Raw genomic sequence first — 23,924 nt, 5'->3', positions numbered from 1 at the left:
AATCATTTTTGTACTGAGAAGAAAAATCACCGAAGTATTCAAGATACGTCGTTTGGTAGTTTTCCCATGTAGAAAATAAAGTATAACAAGAACTTTGCAACGTCGCAAACCGAGATACGCATTTCTGCAGTTTCACCATCGCGATAGTCGATATTTTCCGGGAAAGTCGAGTGCTCCAAATTCAGGTGGTTATGTCACGCTAGCGTTGCTTCCTACTACAGAAATGATCTCCAGTTCTGAATTTAGATATCCGTCTCTTTTGCCGTCATTTGACCCATATTTGTCTTTCACTCTAATTTCGGAATTCCCATCAGTAATAGTTCCCGTATGGTCCCCCTTTTAATTTTTATTTTATTTTTTTTATGTTTACTTTTATTTTTTACTTATTTTTTTATTTTTATTTATTTTTTTGTGCAGAGTTGAAAAAAGTGGGAACGTCGGGACATTTTGCCATGAAATCGGTCATTTTCAGTGATAGATCGGGAATTTGCCCGGGAGGCACACGGATCGCGAGAAATAGTCAGCCTTTTGGAACTTTTTGTACCTTTGTACCTTTGCAAATTTTGTACCTTTTGTAAAAATACGGTACCTAGCAGGGGACGAGTCTACTATTCTGCCGTGCTAAGGAAAAACGCCGCATGAGCAATCGAATGTTGCCAAATTGCCACTCGGAAAAGATTTATTTTTGAAGAAACTTATGAATATTTTTCATTGAGATTTTCAGGCACTTTAGAACAAAATACGAGCAATATTTTCTGATAAATTGGAAGAAAAATATCCATAATTTTCCCGAAAATTCGTGATTTCTCGAAGGAAATTTGGCAACGCCTGACGGCTCACATGGCGTTCTTCCTTAGCACGGCAGTATTGCGCGTCAGGGTCTGGCAAGAACGGGTTCTCTCTTGGACGGAATATCGGTGATACGTAAAGATCGGTAAATTTAAGATGAGGTAAAAATGTGGCAAAACGGTATAAGAAAGTTGCTGTTTATATTCAGGGCAAAATATGAACGTGTCTCTTGTAACGTGAGCTGGGAGAAAATTGTCACCGAGACATATTTTACTCTTGCCGGACGCTATCCGTTCAACCGGTGAGGATGGATATTTACATTTTAAGTATATATCCACGGAATAATTTGTCTCGTGTAGCAAAACCGGGCCCGGAATGTGCGCTCATATCGATAAACGGTGCCAACGAACTTTTTTTTTTTTTTTTATACCACTTCAAGTAGCCCACAAGGGCTAATCCCGCGCTTTTTAGTCCCCCCCCCCCCTTCCGTCCCTACTGATCAACCAGTCCCAAAACGAAGTTAAAACGATTAATCGATCACAAGTAGCAACGGTCATGGGTTTTGGTCTTCTATGAAGCATATTAGATATTTTGGCAGGAATCTTTTTTTTTTTTTTTTTTTTTTTTTTTTTTTTTTTTTTCTTTTTATCATCTCTTATTTCGTACCAACCAAGAGACTTGAATGAAAAATAGAGCCAGCATCCAAGTGATCACATCGGAATTGACATAATTTTACTGCGGAGGAAGATTTGTAGACACCACAGGACAGAAATAGATGACGATTGCTGCTCGAAGTAGGTTTTCTGGCCACCTCGAAAATTGAAGGCGAAATGAAAGCGTGCGTTACCTTTATACCTCCATCCTATCAACTATTATTCCTCTCCCAATTTCCAGCCTGAACATGCGTCTGATATACCTATCATGTTCAACTTTTTTCCAACCTATTACCTAATGGCCATGGGTAACATAAGCCACAGCCACAATTAAACTGATTGTTGGACGGTTTCACGTTAGGAGGAATCACTATACTTTACAAGCTCATTAATAAGCATCTATCGTCATAGGAAAATCAATGGCAGATTTTGTCGCTTCTAACACTAGTTCCAGAAGTCGATTTCTACATGCGCCGCACGGTGGATCGAGTCAATGGTACAGGTCGGTCATGGGCGATTCGGGCGAATCGCATTTTTTAAGGGTCAAAAGTGTTCCTCAAGAGTTATATTTTAAGGATCTGACATTGATTTGAAACGAAACATGTTCATTTTTGTGACAGAAGGCATCAAAGAGGGGCTTTGCGTAACTTTTTATTTTAGCGACAAATCGTCCGAGTCTTGCTATTCCATTTAACTTGCTTCTGTTTAAATTAATGCTAATTTCATTGACATATTCTTGTTCTTCAGAGTCTGGAGAACACATTGCACTAGTAATTTTTTGTATTTGGCCCATTTTTTCAATGATTATGTTTGCGCTAATGTGCTCATCTCAAAAAGCGAAAAAAAAAAAAGTTTAGGTAAACTTTTAACTACCCATCCGCCACCATCCGCCAGAAAAATTTGTATAGGCATGTTCGTAGGAGTCCTGAGAATACGATCCCGCAAAATTTGGGTGCCACTTTGCGCCACTTTGGCCGTGACGTCACTTTTTCTGTTGCGTTCCGAGATTGTGCGCGAGCCTTATCTCGAAAATCAAGCGACCGGTTAGCTGCCGCGGCACTTAGCTTGCTTCTGTTTAAATTAATGCTGGTTTCATTAATTGATTCTTATTTTCCAGAGTCTAGAGAACACATACCGCTAATAATTTTTTGTATTCGGCCCATTTTTTCAATGATTATTTTTGCACTAATGTGCTTATATCAAAATGCAGAAAAAAAAAGTTAAGGTAAACTTTTAACTGCCCATCCGCCACCATCCGCCAGAAAAATTTGTTTCGGCATGTTCGTAGGAGTCCTGAGAATACGATCCCGCAAAATTTGGGTGCCACTTTGCGCCACTTTGGCCGTGACGTCACTTTTTCTGTTGCATTCCGAGATTGCGCGCGAGCTTTATCTCGAAAACCAAGCGACCAGTGAACTCTCGTAACTGCTAAATGACCCAGGTAGGTATGATTCCTGTTCATCGGAAACTGAAAAACAAGTTTCACCATCAAGACGTGCTCTTTGGCCCGTTTTTCGTATTTTCATTATTTCCTAAACTACATATCTATATATAGGAGAACTAAAAAAAAAAATCGGGCATATTTTCACTCGGACATCCCTTCATATCCCTTATAGAAAGCTTTTTTGGGACGTATTCGTAGATAGCTTGAGGAAACTTTTAGCAAGTAACCTTCCCCCCCCCCCCCCTTTACTCGCCTGGCCCCTGACTATGATGCCATTTTATCTGTTGGCCTCCGCGATCGCGCGCGACCGGTCACTGGTGAACTCTGATAACTGATGCTTCTTTCAAATACGTACATATTTTTTAATTTTTCACCTATTTCGATGTAAACAAAGTGCAGTTAGTGCGAAACTAATTACACTGCGAGTACGTTTTAACGTTACAAGTCCGGGAAATTTTGGAATTTTTGCGGTCTTTTGCGTTGCATGTTTTTTAAGTTTGATGCGGTTTGAGAGCGGAAGACGAGGATGAGAGTGATGGGGAACTGAATATGAAGAAGAAGAATAAGAAGAAGCAGATGACAGATGACTGTTACATGCATGTTTAAATTTTTTTTCTTTTCTTTTTTTTCTAGCCATCTAGTGTTTTTTCTGCTCTAAGTCCCTGTTCCGTCCTTTGAATGTAAATATGAATTTAAAGTAAAAGTGATCTTGAATATTTTCAAAGAATTCATAAATGCATGTATTTCATTTGTTTTCTCACCGATCTTTATGCGTAAGAACGATATCTTATGACAAAGTTTCGAAATTAACTTTGCAGTGAAGGGAATGATTTATCTGATGCAGCAGCTCATAACTGGGGAGGTATTTTTGCGTATTTGTGACACTTATTAGTAAGTTTTCATAATTTTATTCATAATTTATCCTCTTCCATCATGAAAAATTAAAAACTCCGTCCTACGAAGTAAAACACAGACGCCTAAACTTTGCACCTGTATAGTTTTCCCGACATAATGCACAAATACGGGTCTTCAGGTACGTTGTTCACCAAAAATAACATCAAAAATGAATTCTACGCGAAAAAGTACATGAGATTGATGATACATAATCGATCAAATGACCAGGAATATTCGTTATCCTCGTAACATTGGAAGCGCAACGCTCCATGACCGACCTCTCCCATTGACTCGATCCACCGTGCGCCGTGCCGTCCGCGGAGGAAAAATATGTATTTTTCACCTAATAAGAATTGAGTGCTTAGCATCGTTCCAACTACCGTGGTCACTCCTTTTTTTTTTTTTTTGCCTCTAAATTCCTGACTGCAGAGTGCACATCGACTCCAAAACTACAAAAACGTGAATCTCGACTGAGGTGTTTTAAAATATCCGCCTTCTTTTTATTTTATCACAAAAGAAGACGGTCAATCGTCACGTTCGGTCGTCACATAAAATATTCTTCACACAGAGGAGAAGAGTCAGAACTCAGAATACGTTTTTTAAGAGATGACGTTGAGTATATGCCCATTTAAAAAATTAATTGTGACCAGAATTTACAGCATCGCCGCGTTTTTGCAGTTTCACTGTCGATATGTGGGAGTGATACAGGGTGTCTACAAGTCCGGAATTTCCAGAAAGTCCGGAAATAGTACTGATTTTTAAGGGTGGTCCGGAAGTACCTACTGAAAAAGTGCGGAAATTCCACAAAAAGGTCCGGAATTTGTTTAATTTTTTGTCATTTTTGTCACAATTTCAAATTTTTGAAATTTTTCGAATTTCGTCAAATGGAGGCACTGAAAAAGTGCGGAATTTCTCTGTTGGAGGAGGTCCTGAATTTCTTGAGAATGTACTGTAAAAGTACTGTAAAAGTACTTAATTTTGACCAGCCTGTTTTAGTAGACACCCTGTGATATCTTCTCAAAACCATTTTATTTTTAGGTAAATCACATCGCAGGAAATGATACCAGTTGCAATCGCTCGCCAACCGTCAACAAGGTTATCATCTGAGGTCAGTTCTCCGGTCGGGATCAAACTGACCCAAAAATTTTCACCGTGAAATCGGAGCTGCATGCAATTCCGTAGAGTCAAAAATTAGGGTTTAACTTTTAGGAGGTCAGTTTTTGAAGGAAGGGGTCCAATTAACGCAGCAGTTGTTCCTTTGAGATCTAAAGGCGCGAAATCGGATGTTTTCGCAGAAAGTATGAACAAAAAAGTCTTACGAACTTTCAGAATCATCAGGTTACACTGCGCATAAAATTCTCTAAAACTAAAAATAAATAAGACGGCGAAAGTTTTCCAGGGAATGCGTATTGAATCGGAGGAAATTTGGCAACGCTCGAGTGTTCATGTGACGTTTTCCTTAACGCTTTAGTATTGAAATTAGAGCAGAGGACCAGGGCCGGATTTACCTACTTGCCGCCCATGGGCCGCCTGTATTTTGCCGCCCCCTTCTCATTCGTTTTGGAACATCAATAAAAACCATCAAATGAACGTGCCAGCGGGGGAAGGATGCAGAAGACGCGTTTACTCGGGTTGAACACATTTTTTGGAAAAGCCCTGTCAACACTACTAGCAAAAGTTCACGGAACTTTTCGCGAAAGTTAAGTTCCGTAAACCTATCTCTGTGTGGACAAGGCAAGGCCTTCCATTCATAAGAAATGAACGAAACAATTATGAAAGAACAAACATAAATATGGTTTAATAATTTTAACTTCCGCCGCACCGCGCTGACCGAAATGTGTTTTTGCGCAGTGCGTTAAGTATTCCTACAGTCTTGCAGGCGCTACGCATTTCACGCCGACCGCTGCTGAACGCACTGTGTTTGACGCAATGCGTGAAGTATTCATGCAGTCTTGTAGGCGCTATACGTTTTGCGTCGACCGCTGCTGGCCGCACTGTGTTCAACGTAATGCAGGGATTATTCATGCAGTCTTTTAGGCGCTAATATGTATTTCATGCCAACCGCCGGCCGGCCGCGCCGAGGGCTTCTACTTTTCATCTCAAGTTCTCGTCATCATTGCTCTCTGCGCCGCGCCATTTCAGGCCAAATTGCGTGTTTGGTTTCTCTCTTAACTCGAATAATTAAAGGTGATGTCTCTTGTATCACCGAAAGACGACAAAATTAGAAATTACTACATACTCTCAGGGGATGAGAGTTTTTGTCACCTTTTCTCGTTTGTAATTTTTTTTCTGAATCCGATTTTTTTTATACCTACATGTAAAAAAAGTGTAAAAGCCGCCCCCTAAATTTGCCGCCATGGGCCGCGGCCCATGTGGCCATCCCCTAAATCCGGCCCTGCAGAGGACAATGATGTCGGTAAAACGCCTTGATGCAGTTATATTCGTGCTCTACGGACACGCGTGTTGCATAGGTCCTAAGAATTAAAAGCGCTCCTGTCATTCTAGCCCATTCTCGCCTCGCTACGACTCGCTGTCACGACTCTGTATGGCTGCGGGATCGGGATATAATATTTTGGTATGTGAAAATGGTGCAAAAATATCCTTTCTTGTTCCTTCTCCTTAGTTTTTATCAGAGAATTTCATATTGCCCTCATATTCGCTGCTGCGCCCACTTCCTCGCGGACTAGAGTGACCGGAGCGCCTTCAATTTTAAGGACCTATGCAACACGCGTGTCCACAGAGCACGAATAGTTGTATCAAGGCGTTATTGTCAACGTAATCGGTTGAATACAACGAATGCGTCGTTTATGTTGACTGAGATATTAGCATAAGAGGTCCCGCCTTGTTTAATTCTAATTGAGTCTAGTTTTCAAAAATTAAATTGTAAAATTTGCCCTTTAAAAAATGTTTATATTTCGATGTTCTTTGATTAAAAAAAACTTGAATCTATCTTTTTTTTATGTTTTGGGGCACAATGTCATTAGTTGATGTTACTCGAGGATTAAGGCTGTTGTTGACGAACGTCGATACGACCGACCGAGGTTTCGGTTCGGATTTGAATAGGGAATGGACCCCAGGAATCGGATTTCATGATCCCTTAACCCCCCTTCAGAGCCATTTTCTCTCTAACCCCCCATTCCCAGGCACGAACCGACCTGAAGTAACTGAGAAAAAAACCTGAGAAGGGCAGTTTGGAACAAATTGTGTAAACATTTTTCAACAACAAATTAGTTGTTTTTGTCCTCACCGTAGACCGTGCAAAAAGTGCTAAATCCAAGCTGGAAACTCAACTTCTGATGGCGATGTTCTTTAAATATTTCATAAATACATATATGATGAAGTCCAGTGAGTTCTGACAAAAAAAAAGGTACGAACATTTAAAACTTTATTTTTCTGGAATTAAGTTTCTCTTTCAGGGTCTACGGTGAGAACAAAAAGTCTAAAAAAAAGTGAAAATTTGTTTGAACCAACCCGACTTATTACACCGTCGATGGATGACAGAATCAGCAGCGTAAGAAAGTTTTGATCGAAAAACGTGTTTAAAATATGCAGCTTGTTGTGTGAGTTAGCACTATAGGTGCGTGAAACAATATAGATCTATATATCCAATCGTTACACGTTTTGCAGCCTTTGTTATTGAAGGCGTTAATGAATTCCACTGTGTGCAGTACGCACGCCACCCAATACACATGCCGATGGCTTAACTCGGGAATAACGCATACCCATTTCAGTCGCGAAGTTACAAACTTTTTGTTCCTAATCCATTTTTCCAAAAGAAAAGGAGCCGAACTTGTCACTGTTCACTTCCATCGGGGAGAAGAAAAATTATATATTTTTGGCTTCGTTGAAAAGTTCACCTTTAAAAAAACAGTATGATGGGAAGTCAGTTACATTGCAAACCAAGATAAATTGTTTCAGAGATCAGCAATCGTTGGATGAATTTTTTTAAAGTTTTGATTTTTATTTAAGGGTAATTTTCTTTCATTTTTTTTTTACAGCCCTCGTAACATCATTGTGTATGGGAGCAACTTTTTTCCTCTCACCAATTGCTGGGATCTTGACGGACCGAATTGGGATCCGCCTAACCACTTTTATCGGTGGAACGTTGGCAGCTGGAGGAGTCTTTCTATCTTCTTTTCTCACTGAACAGGTGATATTATCAGGAAAAATTCAGCAACTGTAAAATAATTAATACTAAAATAAAATTTACGGCGAATGCATTATTTATCAAAGAAATTTTCCTTGCGCCAACAGTTAAACTTTTTCAAAAACTTGTTTTGGAGAAAGTTAAGTTATTATTGTCTAATTGTTAGAAAACAAATAGATCTGGTTGAGCAAATACATGAAATCAAGGCAACTGATAGAAAAAAATCGAACGGCTGCACAAAATTAATAACCAAGTTCCAATTGAGGAAAAACAAAAATGGGGCTTTGAGCTGGACAATTCAAATTTCAGTTACTCTCAGTGTCTGGAGTCTGGACACTCATCAAGCAAGTGTACTGTATTGCAAGTCATTGCTGGTAAACCTCTTCTTTTGAAAACTCTGCTGTTAAAAACTTCAACTAATATGAATTATTTTTCCTGTCAACAGTTTTATTTGCTCTGCCTCACTTATGGAATCATGTTTGGAGTCGGTGCCTCTCTGACTTACACTCCTTCACTAGCCATCCTGGGGCAATATTTTAAAAGAAACCTAGACATAGTGAATGGAATTGTAACTGCTGGTAGCTCAGCCTTCACTATGCTCATGTCATTTCTCCTTCCATTCCTGCTGAGTACTTTTAAACTTAATGGTGCACTGAGGTAAACTTAAAAACTGCTCTCCGTTTGAAATTATTTTTAATTTTTCTTCTGTATTTTTCAATGGGCAATACCTGTGTGAGCATTGGACTTAAAAATTTGGCATTTGGACAGGCCTCGTCAATGCTTGCTTATCAACAAGCATAGAAGACACAAACTGGGACTGACTCATTGTCAAAATCTTCAAATTTTATACCATCCAGCTTCATTTGTCTTTGACTGTTTGGAAAAATGTTTTTTTCTTTTGCCATAAAGATTGTAAATAACAAATGGCTTTGTCCATATGTGATAAAATTAATCTTCATGTATTGATAGCAAGAATAAGGTATGAGTTGAAAAAACTTTTGACTGTTATGAAGACACAAAAATTTTATGTGGAAAACAAGTCAAAGCCCAACTTTAATGTCAGATAGACCTGCAAGTAAATCTTTTTTTCCACCCTCTCTTAATTTACTTTATCTTTTCTTTCAGATTTATTGCACTAATGATGTGTTTGTTCATGGTTTGCTCCTTTGCTTTCAAACCAAACAAAGCAGTCATCAAGAAAGAATTGAGCTTATCAAAAGAACTCCTTTATCTAGTCAATCGTGATATATGGAAGAATAAAAAATATGTGATATGGCTTTTACTTATTGCATTTTCTTTACTTGGCTACTTTGTCCCGTACCTGCATATGGTAAGTAGATATTGTGAAGCATCAAATCTTTAAGAGTCATCCATCATGTAAGGTCCCTAAATTTATATATTCTCCATCGGTAGAAATAAAAATTGTAAAAACGCAGGTATTGAACAAATTCTCAGCTTTAAATCAAGCCTAAGATTTTGGAAAATCAGTTAAAGGACTTGTGAGGAAACTCAATTTTACTGAGACCACCTCCTGTCAACAAGTGTTGACCTTTCAGCGCATTGGTTGGTGCATTATAGTTCTCCTTAAGCCCATAAAGAAGCCTATTCAGCAGCCAGTTTTTGTAGCAAGATCTTATGAAGAGGAGGCTAGAATTTGAAGGAACACTTGACAAACTATTTGTCAACTGAAAATGACTTGAATTCATCATCTGAATGAAATTAAGTCACACTCTCAAAGTATCAAGAATTATTCTTAACAGAACTCAGGTCAATGATATTAAAAATTCTTATCAATGACTTTAAAAATTCTCATCAATGACATCAAAAATTCTCATCATTCAAAGAGTAGTTTCTTTAAATTAATGGGTGTACAAAAACAAACGCATAGTCAATTGCTCCAAAGACTAATAACACTCATTTCACCTCTAGTCTTTCCCATCATTAAAGCTTCTAGACTTTGATAGAAAGATTCAAGAAAGATTTATTTTAATTTTTTAATTTTGATATATTTTTTCAGGCATCATTCATCAAGAAGGAATTCCCTGATAATAGAGATGATACTAAGATAGTGATAACATGTATAGGAATAACTTCTGGTGTTGGTCGTCTCATTTTTGGAGCCATCGCTAGTTTGAAGTGGGCCAATAGAATTGTTCTACAACAAGTAAGCACCTCCCACACTTTTTGTCCCCTAGAAAATGTGGATTATCATCCACTTGAGTGAAAGTAGGAGTGACGCCTTGAAATCCCTTTTGGCAGATGTGAATAAGTTACAGCATATTTTCTGAGTCTCTTCCAAGGATGTAACAATTGGTTTTTAGGAAGATTCTATCTATCCAATTTAATTTGCTCATTCAATTTAGAGAAAATGTCAATATTTTACAATTTTTTAGATTTTTTTAAAATGATTACACCCTTTAGTCAACTTATGATCAAGAAATCGTTTTTGCCAGAATCCACAGGGACTGAAGATTTGTCGACTTTTTTGCCAGTTGCTCGAACTCTGGCCGCATTTTGTACTCATACCTACCCTACTTGAAACTACAGTTTTTTCTCCTGCAATAAACATGTAATTTAGGGCTTTTTCTTGATGGATCTGAAGGTATCAAGAACATTCATAGTAAATATAAAAGCACACTTTTAAATACTTTTTGATTTCCCGTTGTCAGTTTTGTGCCCTGTGACAGGCTGATGTAATTTTGCATATTATGGCAAACCCTACTTTTAATGGTGTCAATAAAATGTGGATGATATCTTGGTTTCTTTTCAATGTAGACAATAACTTGATCTCATTGTACTTGTCTGAAGATTGAGTTTTCATTTGATTTTTGGAAGTAGGGAATGCAAAATTTAATATTTTACGGAAGATCCTCATTTTAAACTCTGAAAGTATGCATCAGGAATATTTTGCAGAGGAATATTTTTTCCACCTAAAAATGATCAAAACGTATCAAAATACTTAAGTAGGGTCAATTTTTTTGGGTGAGCCAAAGTTCTATCAACTTTTATGTACAATGCTTCCACCTAGAGAAAGACATTTTCAGTAATATCAATAATAACAACTTCAAACAATCGAGTTGTTAAACAACATTGATGATTATTCAAAGGAATTTTTCCCAGAAAATTGCATGCCAAGCTATGTCGTCAATTAAAAGTCCATCTCCCAATATTGCAATCACCGCTGTCGCTTTACTCTAAATCAAGTGCCTTGTTGTGAAGATCATTTGATCGTTGCTTATCCTTGTCTTTTATTTTCATTACGTTCACAGATCTCCTTCTTCATGATCGGTGTTGCCACAATTGCCATGCCGTTTGTTCCTCACTTTAATTGGCTCATAGGAATGGCGTTCCTTTTTGGGCTTTTCGATGGTTGTTTTATCAGTCTTCTCGGACCGATCGCATTCGATTTTTGCGGTCAGTCAGGAGCTGCCCAAGCAATCGGATTCTTGTTAGGTTTATGCTCTGTGCCATTAACGTTGGGACCCACTGTTGCAGGTATGAAATGAAGAAATGATTACGTCATAACACAAAAATTGACTTATCCAACCTTTTAACAATTGATCTGGCAAACACAAAGATTTTGGCCACAAATTTTTGACATGTCTGATTAAGTGAATACTTGGATAAGGGATGAAATAAATGAGGAGGTTTGCTATCATACATCAGAATTCTTTGCGGTACACTCCAGGCAACAAGGCAAACATTTTGGGTTTGAATATGGATGATTGTAAAGCCTCTAATGTCTGAGTATTTCCTATTCACTTAGAAAGGTCCAGAGATTTTCAAATTTCAATTTTCTAGTAGAATTTGATTAAAACCGAATTTACCATTCTAACTTCTCAGAGGTTCTGATTATCTATCATTTTATGAAATCAACGTTTTAATAATCAATTAATATTAGTGCCACTTTTACAAATTGGAGAAACAATGAAAAAAAGTGCAATTAAATCAGCCAATAATTCGTTCTTTTTGATAAAAGAACAATCTTTTGGAGGAAATTTACTTCTTTCGTAATGCAAAAATTGACAGAGCATTTGCCCATTCAATCTGAAAGAGGCGCTCATGTTGATTTCAAAATAACATGCTCTTGTGGGTCCTCTAATTTAAAAGCCTCTAGTTTATTGATTGTTACTGAGTTTCAATGCGACAAAATTTTAATGTTTGTCCTCTGGTTTTTTTTCAGGGTACCTTTGTGATCTTAATTACTCCTACACCTTTATTTTTATTGTGGCGGGCATCCCTCCTATTATTGGATCGATAGCCTTAACACTCACTAGATTTGTAGATTCATCGAATGAAGAACAGACTGTCCCTGAGCAAGAAAGACTGACAAAATACAAAGTAACTGGTACGTCCAACCCAAGCTATTTCTGTGGTGGTTTCCAAGACCCTGTTTTATGTTCTAGTTCCTGTTACAAAGGTTACAATAGTTGTGATCCTATTCATTGTTTTTCTCACTGTCTGACTGATCAGTTTTCTTTTCAAAATTTTGACAAGGCATTCCAAGAGGATATGAAGGGTCTGCTTGCTATGTAACTTTTTTAAAGTTATGTTTGTTCGCTCAATTCGAACCTCTTTACAAGCACACACCATTGTTTACTTTTGTGTATTTTGTTTTTTTTTTTCTCACCTTTTTTCTTTTTTTTACAAGAGAGCAATTGCTCATCACCACTGTTTTTTTCCTGATAAGCCTGATAAGGCATTTAAAATTATCTACTCTTAATTCAAAAATTCAAGTTTGATTTTTTAACAAATATCTAAACCACATTTTTCCTTTCTTCTAATTTAGAAAATTGATATGCACTGATCAATATAAATACTATGAAAGCGTGTTCCGTAGAAAATTTAAGAGACCAAAGAAAATTTGACTTCGGTGGCTTCTTGGCTTAACGGTTTTGCTGCTTAAGTTTTTATTGTTCTAACGTTTTCAACCAGAATGGTCATTCTGTGGCTGGTTTTCGCACCAGTACATATATACCTATCTGTCTTTAAAGTTACAGTTACATCAGGTTTTAAACATAAATTTTAGGTTTTCTCTTTTCTTCCTTAAATGAGGGAAACAAATTCTCATTATAAATTTTAATCTTAAGTTGTTAAATTCTCCTCAAATAGCATAATGATCATTTTCTTACTTAAATTAAAATCAAAGTTCAGAATTTTCATATAATATGTAATTGTTGAAACCTAGTGAAATTAAGTTTTAGAAGAGTTCATACTTGAAAGTGGGGTTCTTTATCGCTACATTAAAACTGCAGTTATTAAACATAATGGGATTTGAAGGTAGCAGCACATGCCTTATCTGTCTTCCCTTACTTCATGCATGTGCCTCTTGTTCCTCTTTTTAATATTTCCTGGTCCAAATTTGTACATTTTTTATGGAGGCAAGTGGTTTTTCTTCTACGAAAGTAACTGAATATCTGTTTTGAGTTATACTTTTTGAAATTTTTTTGTGGAGATGTTAAAGAACCAAAGAAAACAGGTACAACCAAAGTAGTTTTATTGTTTTATTAGGGGGGATTTTTATTTAGCAAGAATTTACTGTCGCCTTCTCTAAAAGAAGTAAATTTTCCAAATCGCTTGGCTTTTTTTAAAATTGAAAATTGATCCTGCCCCTCCTTTTTTTGTTTTTTTTTTCACAGCATCCTTTGCGTGAACTTTAAACAAACAATTTTTTGTGATCTCATTACTATTTAGTAAGGGTATAGTTTAATTTGTTTTTTTCTCTTAACTTAAATTAGACTTTATTTTATTTATTTACAACGTGCAAACCTAATTACAAAAAGCACAACAATGCAAAGGTAGTAAGAAGACAGTAAGATGAAGACCAGTGAGATGAAAACAACATAAGGGTGGTTTCACAATAACTGGAATAGTTTTGTCGCCGTAACAGACAACACATTTTTCAGTCATATTTTGAGTAGGAATGATAATCACTCGAATTTTTTCGCATTAATCTTCAAAGAGTTACGTATTATAACACTTTTCAAAGATTTATTGCTCTACTTCTCACTTACTATAATGTAAATTCCAAAAACGTGCTGTTACGCGGTAAAAAGTCAGCGTAACATACAGCACATTTTCGGCCATTTTTATATTAAAATTGAAAATTAGAGCAATAAATCGTTGCAAAGCGTTATAAAATATAATCCGTGTAGATTAATGCAAAAAAGTTCGAGTGGTTATCATTACTACTAAAAATAAGTTGTTTGTACGGCGTCAAAACTATTCCAGTTATCGTGAAATCACCCATATATAGACTATAATTTAATATAAGAGAATTTAAGAATTCAGAAAAGGTCATGGTATTCTCAACTATTGTAAGCAAAGAGGAAATAAGTTTGTTTACATAAAGTAGGGCTCAAGTGATGTACTAAATGCGCAGAATAGTAAAATTGCAAATTATTCCACTGTGAATTTCACGTAAGTCATACAGGAATAAAAAAATACGAATTTATTGTAAAAATACTGTATTTTCTAAGATTTCATGAAGGTGATACAGGCTTTATGTATGCTGTTCCTATCTTCTTTAACTTCAATTCTAACAGGATGGCACAATGCATAGTTACAAATGAGTAAATTACGCTAAAAATTAAGTGCGATTTCATGAAAAATTTAGTAAAAAATAATCAGAAATTTTCCTCAGTCAGCCTTCCCTTTCTGCATTCCAATCTTCTTCCAACTCTCGATCTCTTCTTGATTTATCCGTTTCCATTTTCAAATGATCAAACTGTGTTGTAAAGTTTTTTTGTTCTCTTTGTCTTGTTGCTTTTCTCTTCGACTGTTTTTTCCTTGTCTCCTCTCTTCCATCTTGGTTTGTGAATTTGCTATGTAATCAACTTTCATTTTCATGCTTTTATTTTTAGTTTTGTGTTGTGCATCTCTACCTCCTGACCTTTCAATTTTTCAATGTTTTAAAACTAATAATTTACATTTCTTCATTTTGTTATTGTTATTTTTCTTATTCTTTTGAAATACAAAATGTTGACTTCTATCTTTAGCTCCTCTGTTTTCTTTTTCCTCTCTATTCTCTACCCATCAACACTTTTTTTTTTGTATAGCACTGCATTTATTTTCCATTCGTACGATTTTTTTTTACTTAGCCAGTAATTTCTCCTCATACTCCACTTTTCGATGACTATTTTATTTCTTTATCCCACAACCTTTTCTAAGTGCGAACCTAATTTTCTGACTTGATTAGGGCTGCAAACCTCATTGAAGTTAGAATGCAATGAAAACACAATGTATGCCCAGAAATTATTACAAGCTAGAAGAATAGAAATTATCTTTCAGCAGAGAAACAGACATTACACACGTTATGAAAGCCAAACGCCAGGGATCAAAGCCTAATTTAAAGTAATTCCTTGATTGAGCTAAAATTTCCTGTCATTCGTATGATGCACAATAAAATTTTCTTTCATAAAATTTCTTCCTTTTTTTTCGCAGGAGACATCGTAAGAAACCAAAATAGTGAAGAGGCCCTCTCTCCATAATAAACTGAAATATTTTAACATCTTGATGGTATTTTACTTGAATTGACAATGATTATTTTCATCATGGTGTACATCGAAATGACGGTTCTCCTGACCCATCAGATTTTGAAAGGTCGGAAAGCAGAAACTAAGCATTCCTTCAGAATCCTGCCTCATTTCATTGATCTCTAGAATGTGGATCATGAAGCTCAAATTAGAGTGGAACTACTTCTCAACCAACATCACATAAGCTTAATTTGTTCTAAAATATTAATAATCAATTGCTTCCCTTTGTTTGAGATATCTGTACTGAATTCTGTTTTTAACATTCGTATAAGTGTAAATTTTAATGTTACTTTTACAAATTTTTTATTCGAAAATGTTAAATTTTACTATCACTGCATAATTTTATTCGATGGAGTCATAGTTTTACGAATGGATATTGTGGTTCTTATCATTAGTTCCATAAATTATATTTTAATTTCTAGACTTTTAACAATTCAATGAATTATTGTACTCATGATATATTTTAGCTGAGCTTTCCATAGTTTCTTCACAAGTTTTTACTTTTAAGTACCTAGACTCGTACATTTTCACACATGATAGTCAGGGAATATAAATATTTTTTGTCAGTATTTTTTTCAGGAGCAAAAGACCTTATTCTCCTTTTCAGGGATTTTGAATTAGTGTAAAGAATAGTAAAACATGAACCAGAAACAGACTAAATTTTAAATGTAGAGCTGGTAAACCGATTATCACAAACTAGAAAATTATTGTTGTCACGCTTTTTGGTAGATCATCGCAGACTTTGTCCATGGTCTAACTCTCAAGAATACAGACATCTACAGTCCCAGTCCTTGAGGTAGCTACTGCTTCAGCAGATTACGTATTCAGCATGTTCATAGCGTGCCCTTAAAACTAACGTCTTCCACCCTGAAAATAGCAAAATACAATGATAGTCAATTCAAATCTCTGTTGTATATGGTTGAAGGAATCTGGTGAAAGATGCCTCAAGCTTGTGAGGTGAAAATTTTGGAATTTCACCTCGCAAAAATTTCTTCCATAAAATGTTCAGGGGAAGTTCCTGCATCCTATACTCATCAGGTAATGATGTGTCTCTAGGGAAGAATCCTTGCTTTTGAAGCAATATTTTAATCGATCCATTATATTTCCAGTCATCGAGTCTGAAGTCTTATGTATAATCATGGAGACAATTGATAATTGTTGTGCTATAAACTTTAATATTCAGTTTCCTTCTAGGAAAATTACTTTTAATTAAATTTGCAAACTGGCTGTATGTTTTAGCCAAATTTTCAGTGGACGTCTCATCTAGGAACTAGCTAAAATCCCACCCTTGGCAACCTCCTGTTCAGTTGTTGCCTCAAGGTTCAAATTGGAATGATGTAGGAACTGTGAAATTTATAACTTTATTTGAGTTAATGTAACAATATTCATCAGTTCAAAGCAGAAGTTTTTAAGTTCTTTACATCTTTGTAAATTTTATCTATATTATTGGTGCCAATTCTGCTCTTCCCCAACTCTCAGTTCTTTTCAGTGATAATTTGAAGTAGCGAATTTCAGTATTTCTTGCAAAATTTTCACTATTACATATTTTTGATGAGGATTGCATACTTTATTATATTTCATTAAATCTAGTAGCTCAAACACATCTGCAACATCCCAAAGAAGTTGAAACTCCCAGAATTCAATTATATCATACTATCATGGAAAAAGTTAAATGTGCAGAAGGGATTGCAACAACGTTTCAGTACAATATTGGAATTTTGTCTTTCTTTTGTCAAATTGGAGAATTGAGTGGACTGAGTTCAGCAGATAAGAATCAAGTCTCACTGAGCCGGGTCTAAGAAATAGAGATTTGAAGTTTTAACTCTTTACAGCACTTGATGTTTAAGACAAAATTTTACCCCTTTTTTACAATTCAATATTTTTTCTTAACTTTGAATTTTCGACAAAATCAACTGTTCGACTGGTTTAGCTTAAAACTACTAGTGGCTGAAAACAAGGTGGTAAGATAGTGCTATGTCACCACTTGCAGGAAAGCATGCCAACAAGCATGGCCTTGCTTTCCTGCAAAGTTATGTGGACCCAGCACTATTCTCACACTTTGTTACATACAGTTAGGGCCACATTTTTTGGTGTTTCTTTCTTGTTAAGTCTGAAAATAGAAAATCAAAATTTTGAAATTATGGTCATAGTGACATCAGCTTGTCCTCTGAAAGTGATGTAGCAGTCTGATGATGGATCTTGAGCACCATTACCAACAAACAAACCTCATGGGAAATAAACAGCAAAAATATGTTGCAGAGAAAATTTTAATGCAAGTCTAGCATGTATAAAATATGTAATAAAATAATAAATTCCTTAGTCAAGAATATTTATTAAAAAAAATCATTAGGAAAAACTCCTTATTGAATTCTGTGATCAAGTTCTGTTTTGTGTTCCTTAAATACACACTGTAGACTTACTAATTGTATTTGAAATAAATGTCAAGCGTTGGATCATGACTAGCTCATAAAACATTTTTCAAAAGTTTTGTTTGTCCATGTAGGTTTTTTTTAGTGCCTTTTAACATACGATTTTACTGAAAAATATTGTTCGTTGTTAGACACCAATGCATTGTTTTCTTGCTGAAAATTCTCAACATCCGCTAGCATAAGTCCCAAATCATTCCAGGCCCTTTACTACTGATGTATATCTCTAAAATTTGCTTCTGTGGCCTCATAAAAAATAGCGAAAAACATCTACAATATACACAAAATTGTAGAAAAGGAAGAATTAAGTCCTGTGGGGATAAGGCATTAAAAGGGAAAAAATACGGCTAAGTGTATTTTGCGCTTCATTTCTGTGCGCATGTCCCTTTTGAATAAGTTTTTGAAAAATCTGATCCGTTAATTTGCAATTTAAACTCTTCAATCACGAAACAAAACCCTCTTAAAGGTGCAAGTCTCAATATTTGAACAATAAATTCTAAGAAAATTCTTCAAAATAGCACAATTTTTTTTTCCCAAATTGTAGTTTTATGCTTTCAATCGGAAAAAGAGAAACTTTTTCAACATCAAAAATTCAAACTTTTTTTTTTGTAATTGAAGCTTCAAAATAGAAATTGAGGAAGAGAGCTTTTTTGCCACAACTTTTTTTAACTTAAGTGGCGCTCTGAGGAATTCTGAATAAAAAAAAGTACTTGTATTCCTACTGTCCTCCTGCGGCCCAGTGTGGGGGGTGTAACAATTTTCCGAAAATCCTTCATATGGATTAAAATTACAATCATAAGTCTAGATAAAGGCGGTCTTTTATCATCTTTGAAAAGATTTCAACTCAAAAGGTTGAGCCTCGTGTTTTTAGTGTATGGTTTCAAAGCCACTCGCCAATTATTTCACTGATAAAGAAAAACACTGCCTTCACCTTGAATTGGATTTTCCATTTTAATTTCTCTTTTTCGCATCATCTGATTACACAACTTTTGAGTGAGTTGAGCCATTCTTTGCATTTGTCAAGCATGATTTGTTTCTCTTTCTCTTTTTATCTATTAGATTAGATTCACTATTACTTGTTTTATCTTGCCAGATTGAAAAGGTGGTTCCAAAGGGCACTCAAGTTTAGTAACAAATACAGTTTGCTGAGAGCATTTGTGTGATGATTCAAAGATTAAATTTAGTTTGTGTCTTTATTTTTATTGTCAGAGCAGTGTTCTTTAGTGCCACAAACTAAAAGGAATAAAGAAATTTGATGAGACTTTGTCATTGAAGGAGGCATTTTCTTTTGCATGTCATTAAAAATTAGTGTTCATCAATAGCTCTGACGTAAGTACATGTTCTGTTTCCACATTTATTATGTACTAAAGCAAGGAGTGTATATAAATGGGCTTAAATTCAAGGTGAAGACATGTGAATTGCTTCGTTCTTAATTTCCATTTTCTGGGTACTCAGTATTCTTTCAGAGCTGGTGTCCCCTGAAAAATGATCTTAAATTTTTATTGATGGAGCCTTTTTGAAGAGGAAATATCTTTAAAGTTACACATAGTTATTTATAAAAAATTACCAAGATAAATGAGGAATTCAGCATCGGATAAATTTACCTTCAAATATTTAACTTTTCACGATTTCACCTAAAATTTGCTATTTTTGAGGTAAGCAAAGCCAAACGTTCATCTTGTGGCATATTAATATGCATTTATAAGTAGAAATATTAAAGGTTTATATTATGGCATTTCTAGAGTCCAAGCCAAGCAAGTTTACACAGTTTTAGACTGCGACAGAAGATCTACCATCTTGATTCTTCCATTTACTTTACATGTAAAAGTGATGTCCGACAATCTTCAGTCGCAGTCTAGAAGTGCGTAAACTTGTTCGGCGTGGACTCTACATACATTTACTTGTAGAAATGTTTCAACACCAGATTGAGCATAGCAGAGAGTTCTCCTTTCCTCAAATTCCTGCATTTCTTGAGTGGAAAAAACCAAAATTATCTCTAGTTAGTGACAATAGCATGTAGCAGATTGTCATGTCAAGACAACAACAGTGTCACATTTTTGTATGCAAATACGTTTATAAATGCCGAGAAAATCTTTTTTCAGCCCTGCTTTTCATACAGTAGGCTGGTAGAAAGTATGATTTTAAAACTTATTGTGTTCCGGAGGTTGTGAGGAACAGGCGATGAACAAAGGAAGCAAGCCGCAGTACATTTTCCTAAACTGCAGTTGTAGCACAGTAATGACCTGCTATTACCAAGCAATGTTCACGGTGCCCACCAGCTCTGAAAGTTCGTAAATGAACATAATGGATATTTCCTTTGAATCGTCCTCAGTTCTACAGCTTTAAAGAAATTGATTTCTCTGCATAAGGTAAAACAAAGAGAACAATTAAGGGGCATGGAGGAAAAGGCGCATAAGTACAGATTTTGCTATTTCGAGAAATACGTGTTTGAAGTTTCGAAATTACACAGATCCATATGGCAGAGAGAAAGTTCAAACTGACTTTAATGCTTAAAAATTGGAATTTGGGAGCAAATTTTTCACAGAATATGCATTAAGACTAGTTTTACATGAAATCATTAATACCTAAATTTTTTCAGAAACTGCACTTATGCACCTTGTCCTCCAAGCGTTTCAACTGCTTAAAAGTTTTGGCACAAGTAGATTTGATTACTATCACATCTTTTTTTAAAAAAAGTAAATTAAAACGCACCTTATTGATGGAGCATACCCATTTACTTCTGAGTAGAGGTTTCTTTACTTGATCGAACTGACGGATTTACAGATAGGATGGCACCCCAGCACATCTGAGAGGAAGAGGAAGTCATGATACTGAAACAGTAAAATTTGAGTTTTAAGCATGAGGAAGAATTATCAACTCTCTCAAATTACCTACAGTGTAAACCCAATGATAAAGGGAGTTGACTTCCGGCGGAAATATGGTTCCCCTTTTTGAGTTTTCGACTAATTGGCATGTCTAATTGGACGTTTTTCTGTCAAACGGAACTAAGCGCCATCGGGGAGGAAGATAGAGGGGGGCTTGGATTGGCGGAGAAGTCGGGCGTCAGGCTCATTCCGTTCTATACTCGCAATGCTTTTCCACGGCGCTTAGTTCCGTTCGACAGAATGCACTATCCAACATTCTAAATTCCTCAAAAGGAACTCCAATTGGCGCTTAGTTCCGTTTGACAGAAATACGTCCGATTGTGAGTATTGACAGTAAAATCACAGAAAGGCATCTGTCAAAACAAATCTTTTCCATGGAACAAGTAGAGGTCAGTGTTGCCAGAAGAACACAGAATTAAAATGAATGCAAGAACCAGCATGGCATCAAACGTCTTATGAGAAGGACAGACACTTTCCATCTAGAGGATGGCAAAAGTTGATGAAAATTAAATTTGTAAGGTTCTTATGTGATACTTAAGATTAAAAAAACAAAAAATCACTGCTCTATTGAACAAAAAATTTCTAGTTTCATCCTAAAAGATGTCTTATAACTGACGTAAGATAGGGCTACCAAATTTTCCACACACAAAGAACCGTTATCGAAGATTTCCAAAACGACACAAACTTGATTTTTTAAAAAATGTGAGTTAGGTACCTTTAGGATCTTGGGTATTGATATGAATCATTCAAACCAGCGGTTTTTAGCGCTTCGTTTCTGACGAACGTTGCGACATCGTGTACCCATAGACTTGGATTGAATGGTTGCATACCCATTTTTTGAAGGCGAATCACGCCTAGCGTGGATCAAACAATGATCACTATATCACTCTGCAAGAAAGTCTACGAAACAGTCCTTTCGTATTTGCACATGGCCTAGCATACCTACATATCACATTATCACGCCTTTTTCATACTTCTTTAATAAATCTTGGAGATATTCATATTTCATTATTAAGGGACACACACTTTGGGTCATTTCGTGGTTTGACCTACCTATATCTGAGCCGTTTACTCTACTTTCATTTTGAGTTGCCATTATTTTTGTCGCTCGGAGTCCTCAACTTCCCAAGAGGTGATCTTTGGAGTGGGAAGGTATGGGGAGGGTTCGATTCTGGGTCTCCTCCCGAAAATTTAGAAAAATGCTTACTTGACATTTTCCCACACAATTTTCAGAGAAAATCAATTCATAAAAAGAGACGATTCTAATCAGTTTTGAGGTCCCCTTCTGGGGACCGTTCGTACTTTACTTAATGCACTTTATCGGCATTTTTACACCCCCCCCCCACATGTAACGCTTTTAAGACGTAGATCCTTATCCTGTGACACGTAAAAAAGAAATGGCATGACGCTCCCTGGACCCTCCTTCTCTCCTTAAACCCCAGTAGCATTCTTCAAAGGAAAAATCGCGATATATTGCGATTTTATCGGCAATAAAATCGCTAGGATCATCAACATCTGAGCGATTATCCTCGATCTTGTTGCAACATAATCGCGGTTTTACTGCCCGGCAATTAATCCCAATAGTATCGAAACAAAAATCGCGATATGTGGCGATTTAATCTCGATTTTATCGACGAAAATTGACCGCGATTTTATCGAACCAAAACTTGCGATGCATAGCGATTTAATCGCCATAAATCGCAATTTTTCATTCGATATTATTGCGATAAATTGCCACCGATATAATCGCGATAACCAACCGATAATATCGCTATTTATCGCGATCACTGCTACTTAAAGCATTGAACTGTAATTTATGAACGGCCGGCTCCTGGCAAAAATTTTACCGCCAGAAAAAAAACTGGCTCGGGAGAATAAAAAGTGACAAAAAACGGCTCAAAAAATAGATTTTTAGGATACATATACATATACTGATGTTTTGAAAAGAAGCCTCAAAAAATTTGCGCCCCTCGGATTGAAGTTGCGCCACAGGCTGTAGCAAATCCTGTCCTGCGGATCTGGGTAGTGGCGTTGCGCCACAGCTATATCGATGGACCCGCGGCGCGGGGGCGGGGGGACCTTGAGTGGGGTGCTGTGGGACCGCAACCCCACTTTCGAGCGGAGGAATGGTAGTCGCGCTGTACACCGGAGACATGATACCAGGAGCGATGCCGTCAACGTATACGTATACGATCAACTCGGAATCCTGCCGTTTAGTCTCAGCTCCGAGCCTCAGAACCGAGCCACCTGCCCGCGCTACGCCCCTGTCAACTCCGTGGTTCTAATTTTAGTACCGGTGCACCCATCGATGCATTTGACGCGGCTTTGTTTTGACGTTCGGACAAACGAGATAAAATTCCGACGGACCCTTGAATATACTGAATGAGTGCGCGAAAGTCTACCGGACACATAAGTACACACAAAAAAAAACAAACACATTTTTCAGTGCATTGACGTTTGTCCACGAAAAATTTTGATCGAATTTTTTTGTAATTCCGACAGATCAGATTCGGACGGATCGTTGAATGTTGCTTTTTTACGCAGAACTAAGTCCGAGATGAAAGCGTGATCACAGGTGCGCGAAAGTTTCTCGGGAAAAAAGCAACTTGACAGTGCATTAACGATCGTCTACGAAAAATTTGGCGTGGCTTTTATTTTGATATTCTAACAAAATTAAGTATTTAAAATATATAACTTCCAACAGGCCCTTATACCAATTTCTGTGCGCAGAATTCCTTCCGAGATGGCGGCGTGAGTAAAGCGTCATTAAAAGAGCGCGAAACTTGTGTAAAAAAGGCGAGAGTTGAGTGTCAGCGTTTAAATCTGGAAAACTTCAGTGCGGGATTGTTTTGATTTTTCGATGAACTAAGTAAGATTCCACCGTACCATTGCATATTTTCTCGGTTGGAATCCTGTCTGAGATGCAGGCGTGATTAAAAGGTAACAAAAGCATAGACCTTTTTGAAAAAAAGCAAAGTTCCCAGTGCATTAACGTTTGTCTGAAAAGGAATTTGGCCTGATTAAAAAGTATTAAACAGTGCACGGAGCTTTTCCGACGTGATAAATGGTGCTGTGATGGTACAAAGAAATTAAGGATTAACATAAAACTGAAGGTATGTACCGTACCTACCTATTACTTTTACATTTTCAA

The 23,924-nt window shown here is 36.5% G+C and overlaps 2 protein-coding genes across 6 annotated transcripts in view; both read left to right on the top strand.

Moving 5' to 3' along the window:
- kar (monocarboxylate transporter 10-like protein kar) overlaps nt 1-17,934 on the top strand; it is a 46,535-nt gene extending 28,601 nt beyond the window's left edge. For all 3 annotated transcript variants that reach the window (XM_072296943.1, XM_072296942.1, XM_019060886.2), the window contains 7 exons: nt 7,779-7,930; nt 8,373-8,584; nt 9,053-9,257; nt 9,945-10,091; nt 11,197-11,422; nt 12,111-12,275; nt 15,371-17,934. In XM_072296943.1, coding sequence (XP_072153044.1) covers nt 7,799-7,930; nt 8,373-8,584; nt 9,053-9,257; nt 9,945-10,091; nt 11,197-11,422; nt 12,111-12,275; nt 15,371-15,417 — 1,134 coding nt within the window. In that variant the 5' untranslated portion in view covers nt 7,779-7,798 and the 3' untranslated portion in view covers nt 15,418-17,934. The remainder of the gene's footprint in view (nt 1-7,778; nt 7,931-8,372; nt 8,585-9,052; nt 9,258-9,944; nt 10,092-11,196; nt 11,423-12,110; nt 12,276-15,370) is intronic.
- Nucleotides 17,935-18,078: 144 nt separating this feature from the next.
- The window catches only part of Oatp33Ea (Organic anion transporting polypeptide 33Ea), a 38,411-nt gene continuing 32,565 nt past the window's right edge, over nt 18,079-23,924 (top strand). For 2 of the 3 annotated variants that reach the window (XM_072296941.1, XM_019060882.2), the window contains exon 1: nt 18,079-19,217. The gene's annotated coding sequence lies outside the window, so the exon portion shown is untranslated. Of the gene's footprint in view, nt 19,218-22,883; nt 23,887-23,924 lie in introns of those variants that run through there. The other variant, XM_019060881.2, reaches the window with a different exon arrangement.

Source organism: Bemisia tabaci, chromosome 2 (genome assembly GCF_918797505.1).
Source record: "Bemisia tabaci chromosome 2, PGI_BMITA_v3".
In the NCBI taxonomy this organism is placed as follows: Eukaryota; Metazoa; Arthropoda; class Insecta; order Hemiptera; family Aleyrodidae; genus Bemisia; species Bemisia tabaci.
The sequence above is the reverse complement of the archived record's forward strand: the minus strand, read 5'-3'. Positions and strand labels throughout refer to the sequence as shown.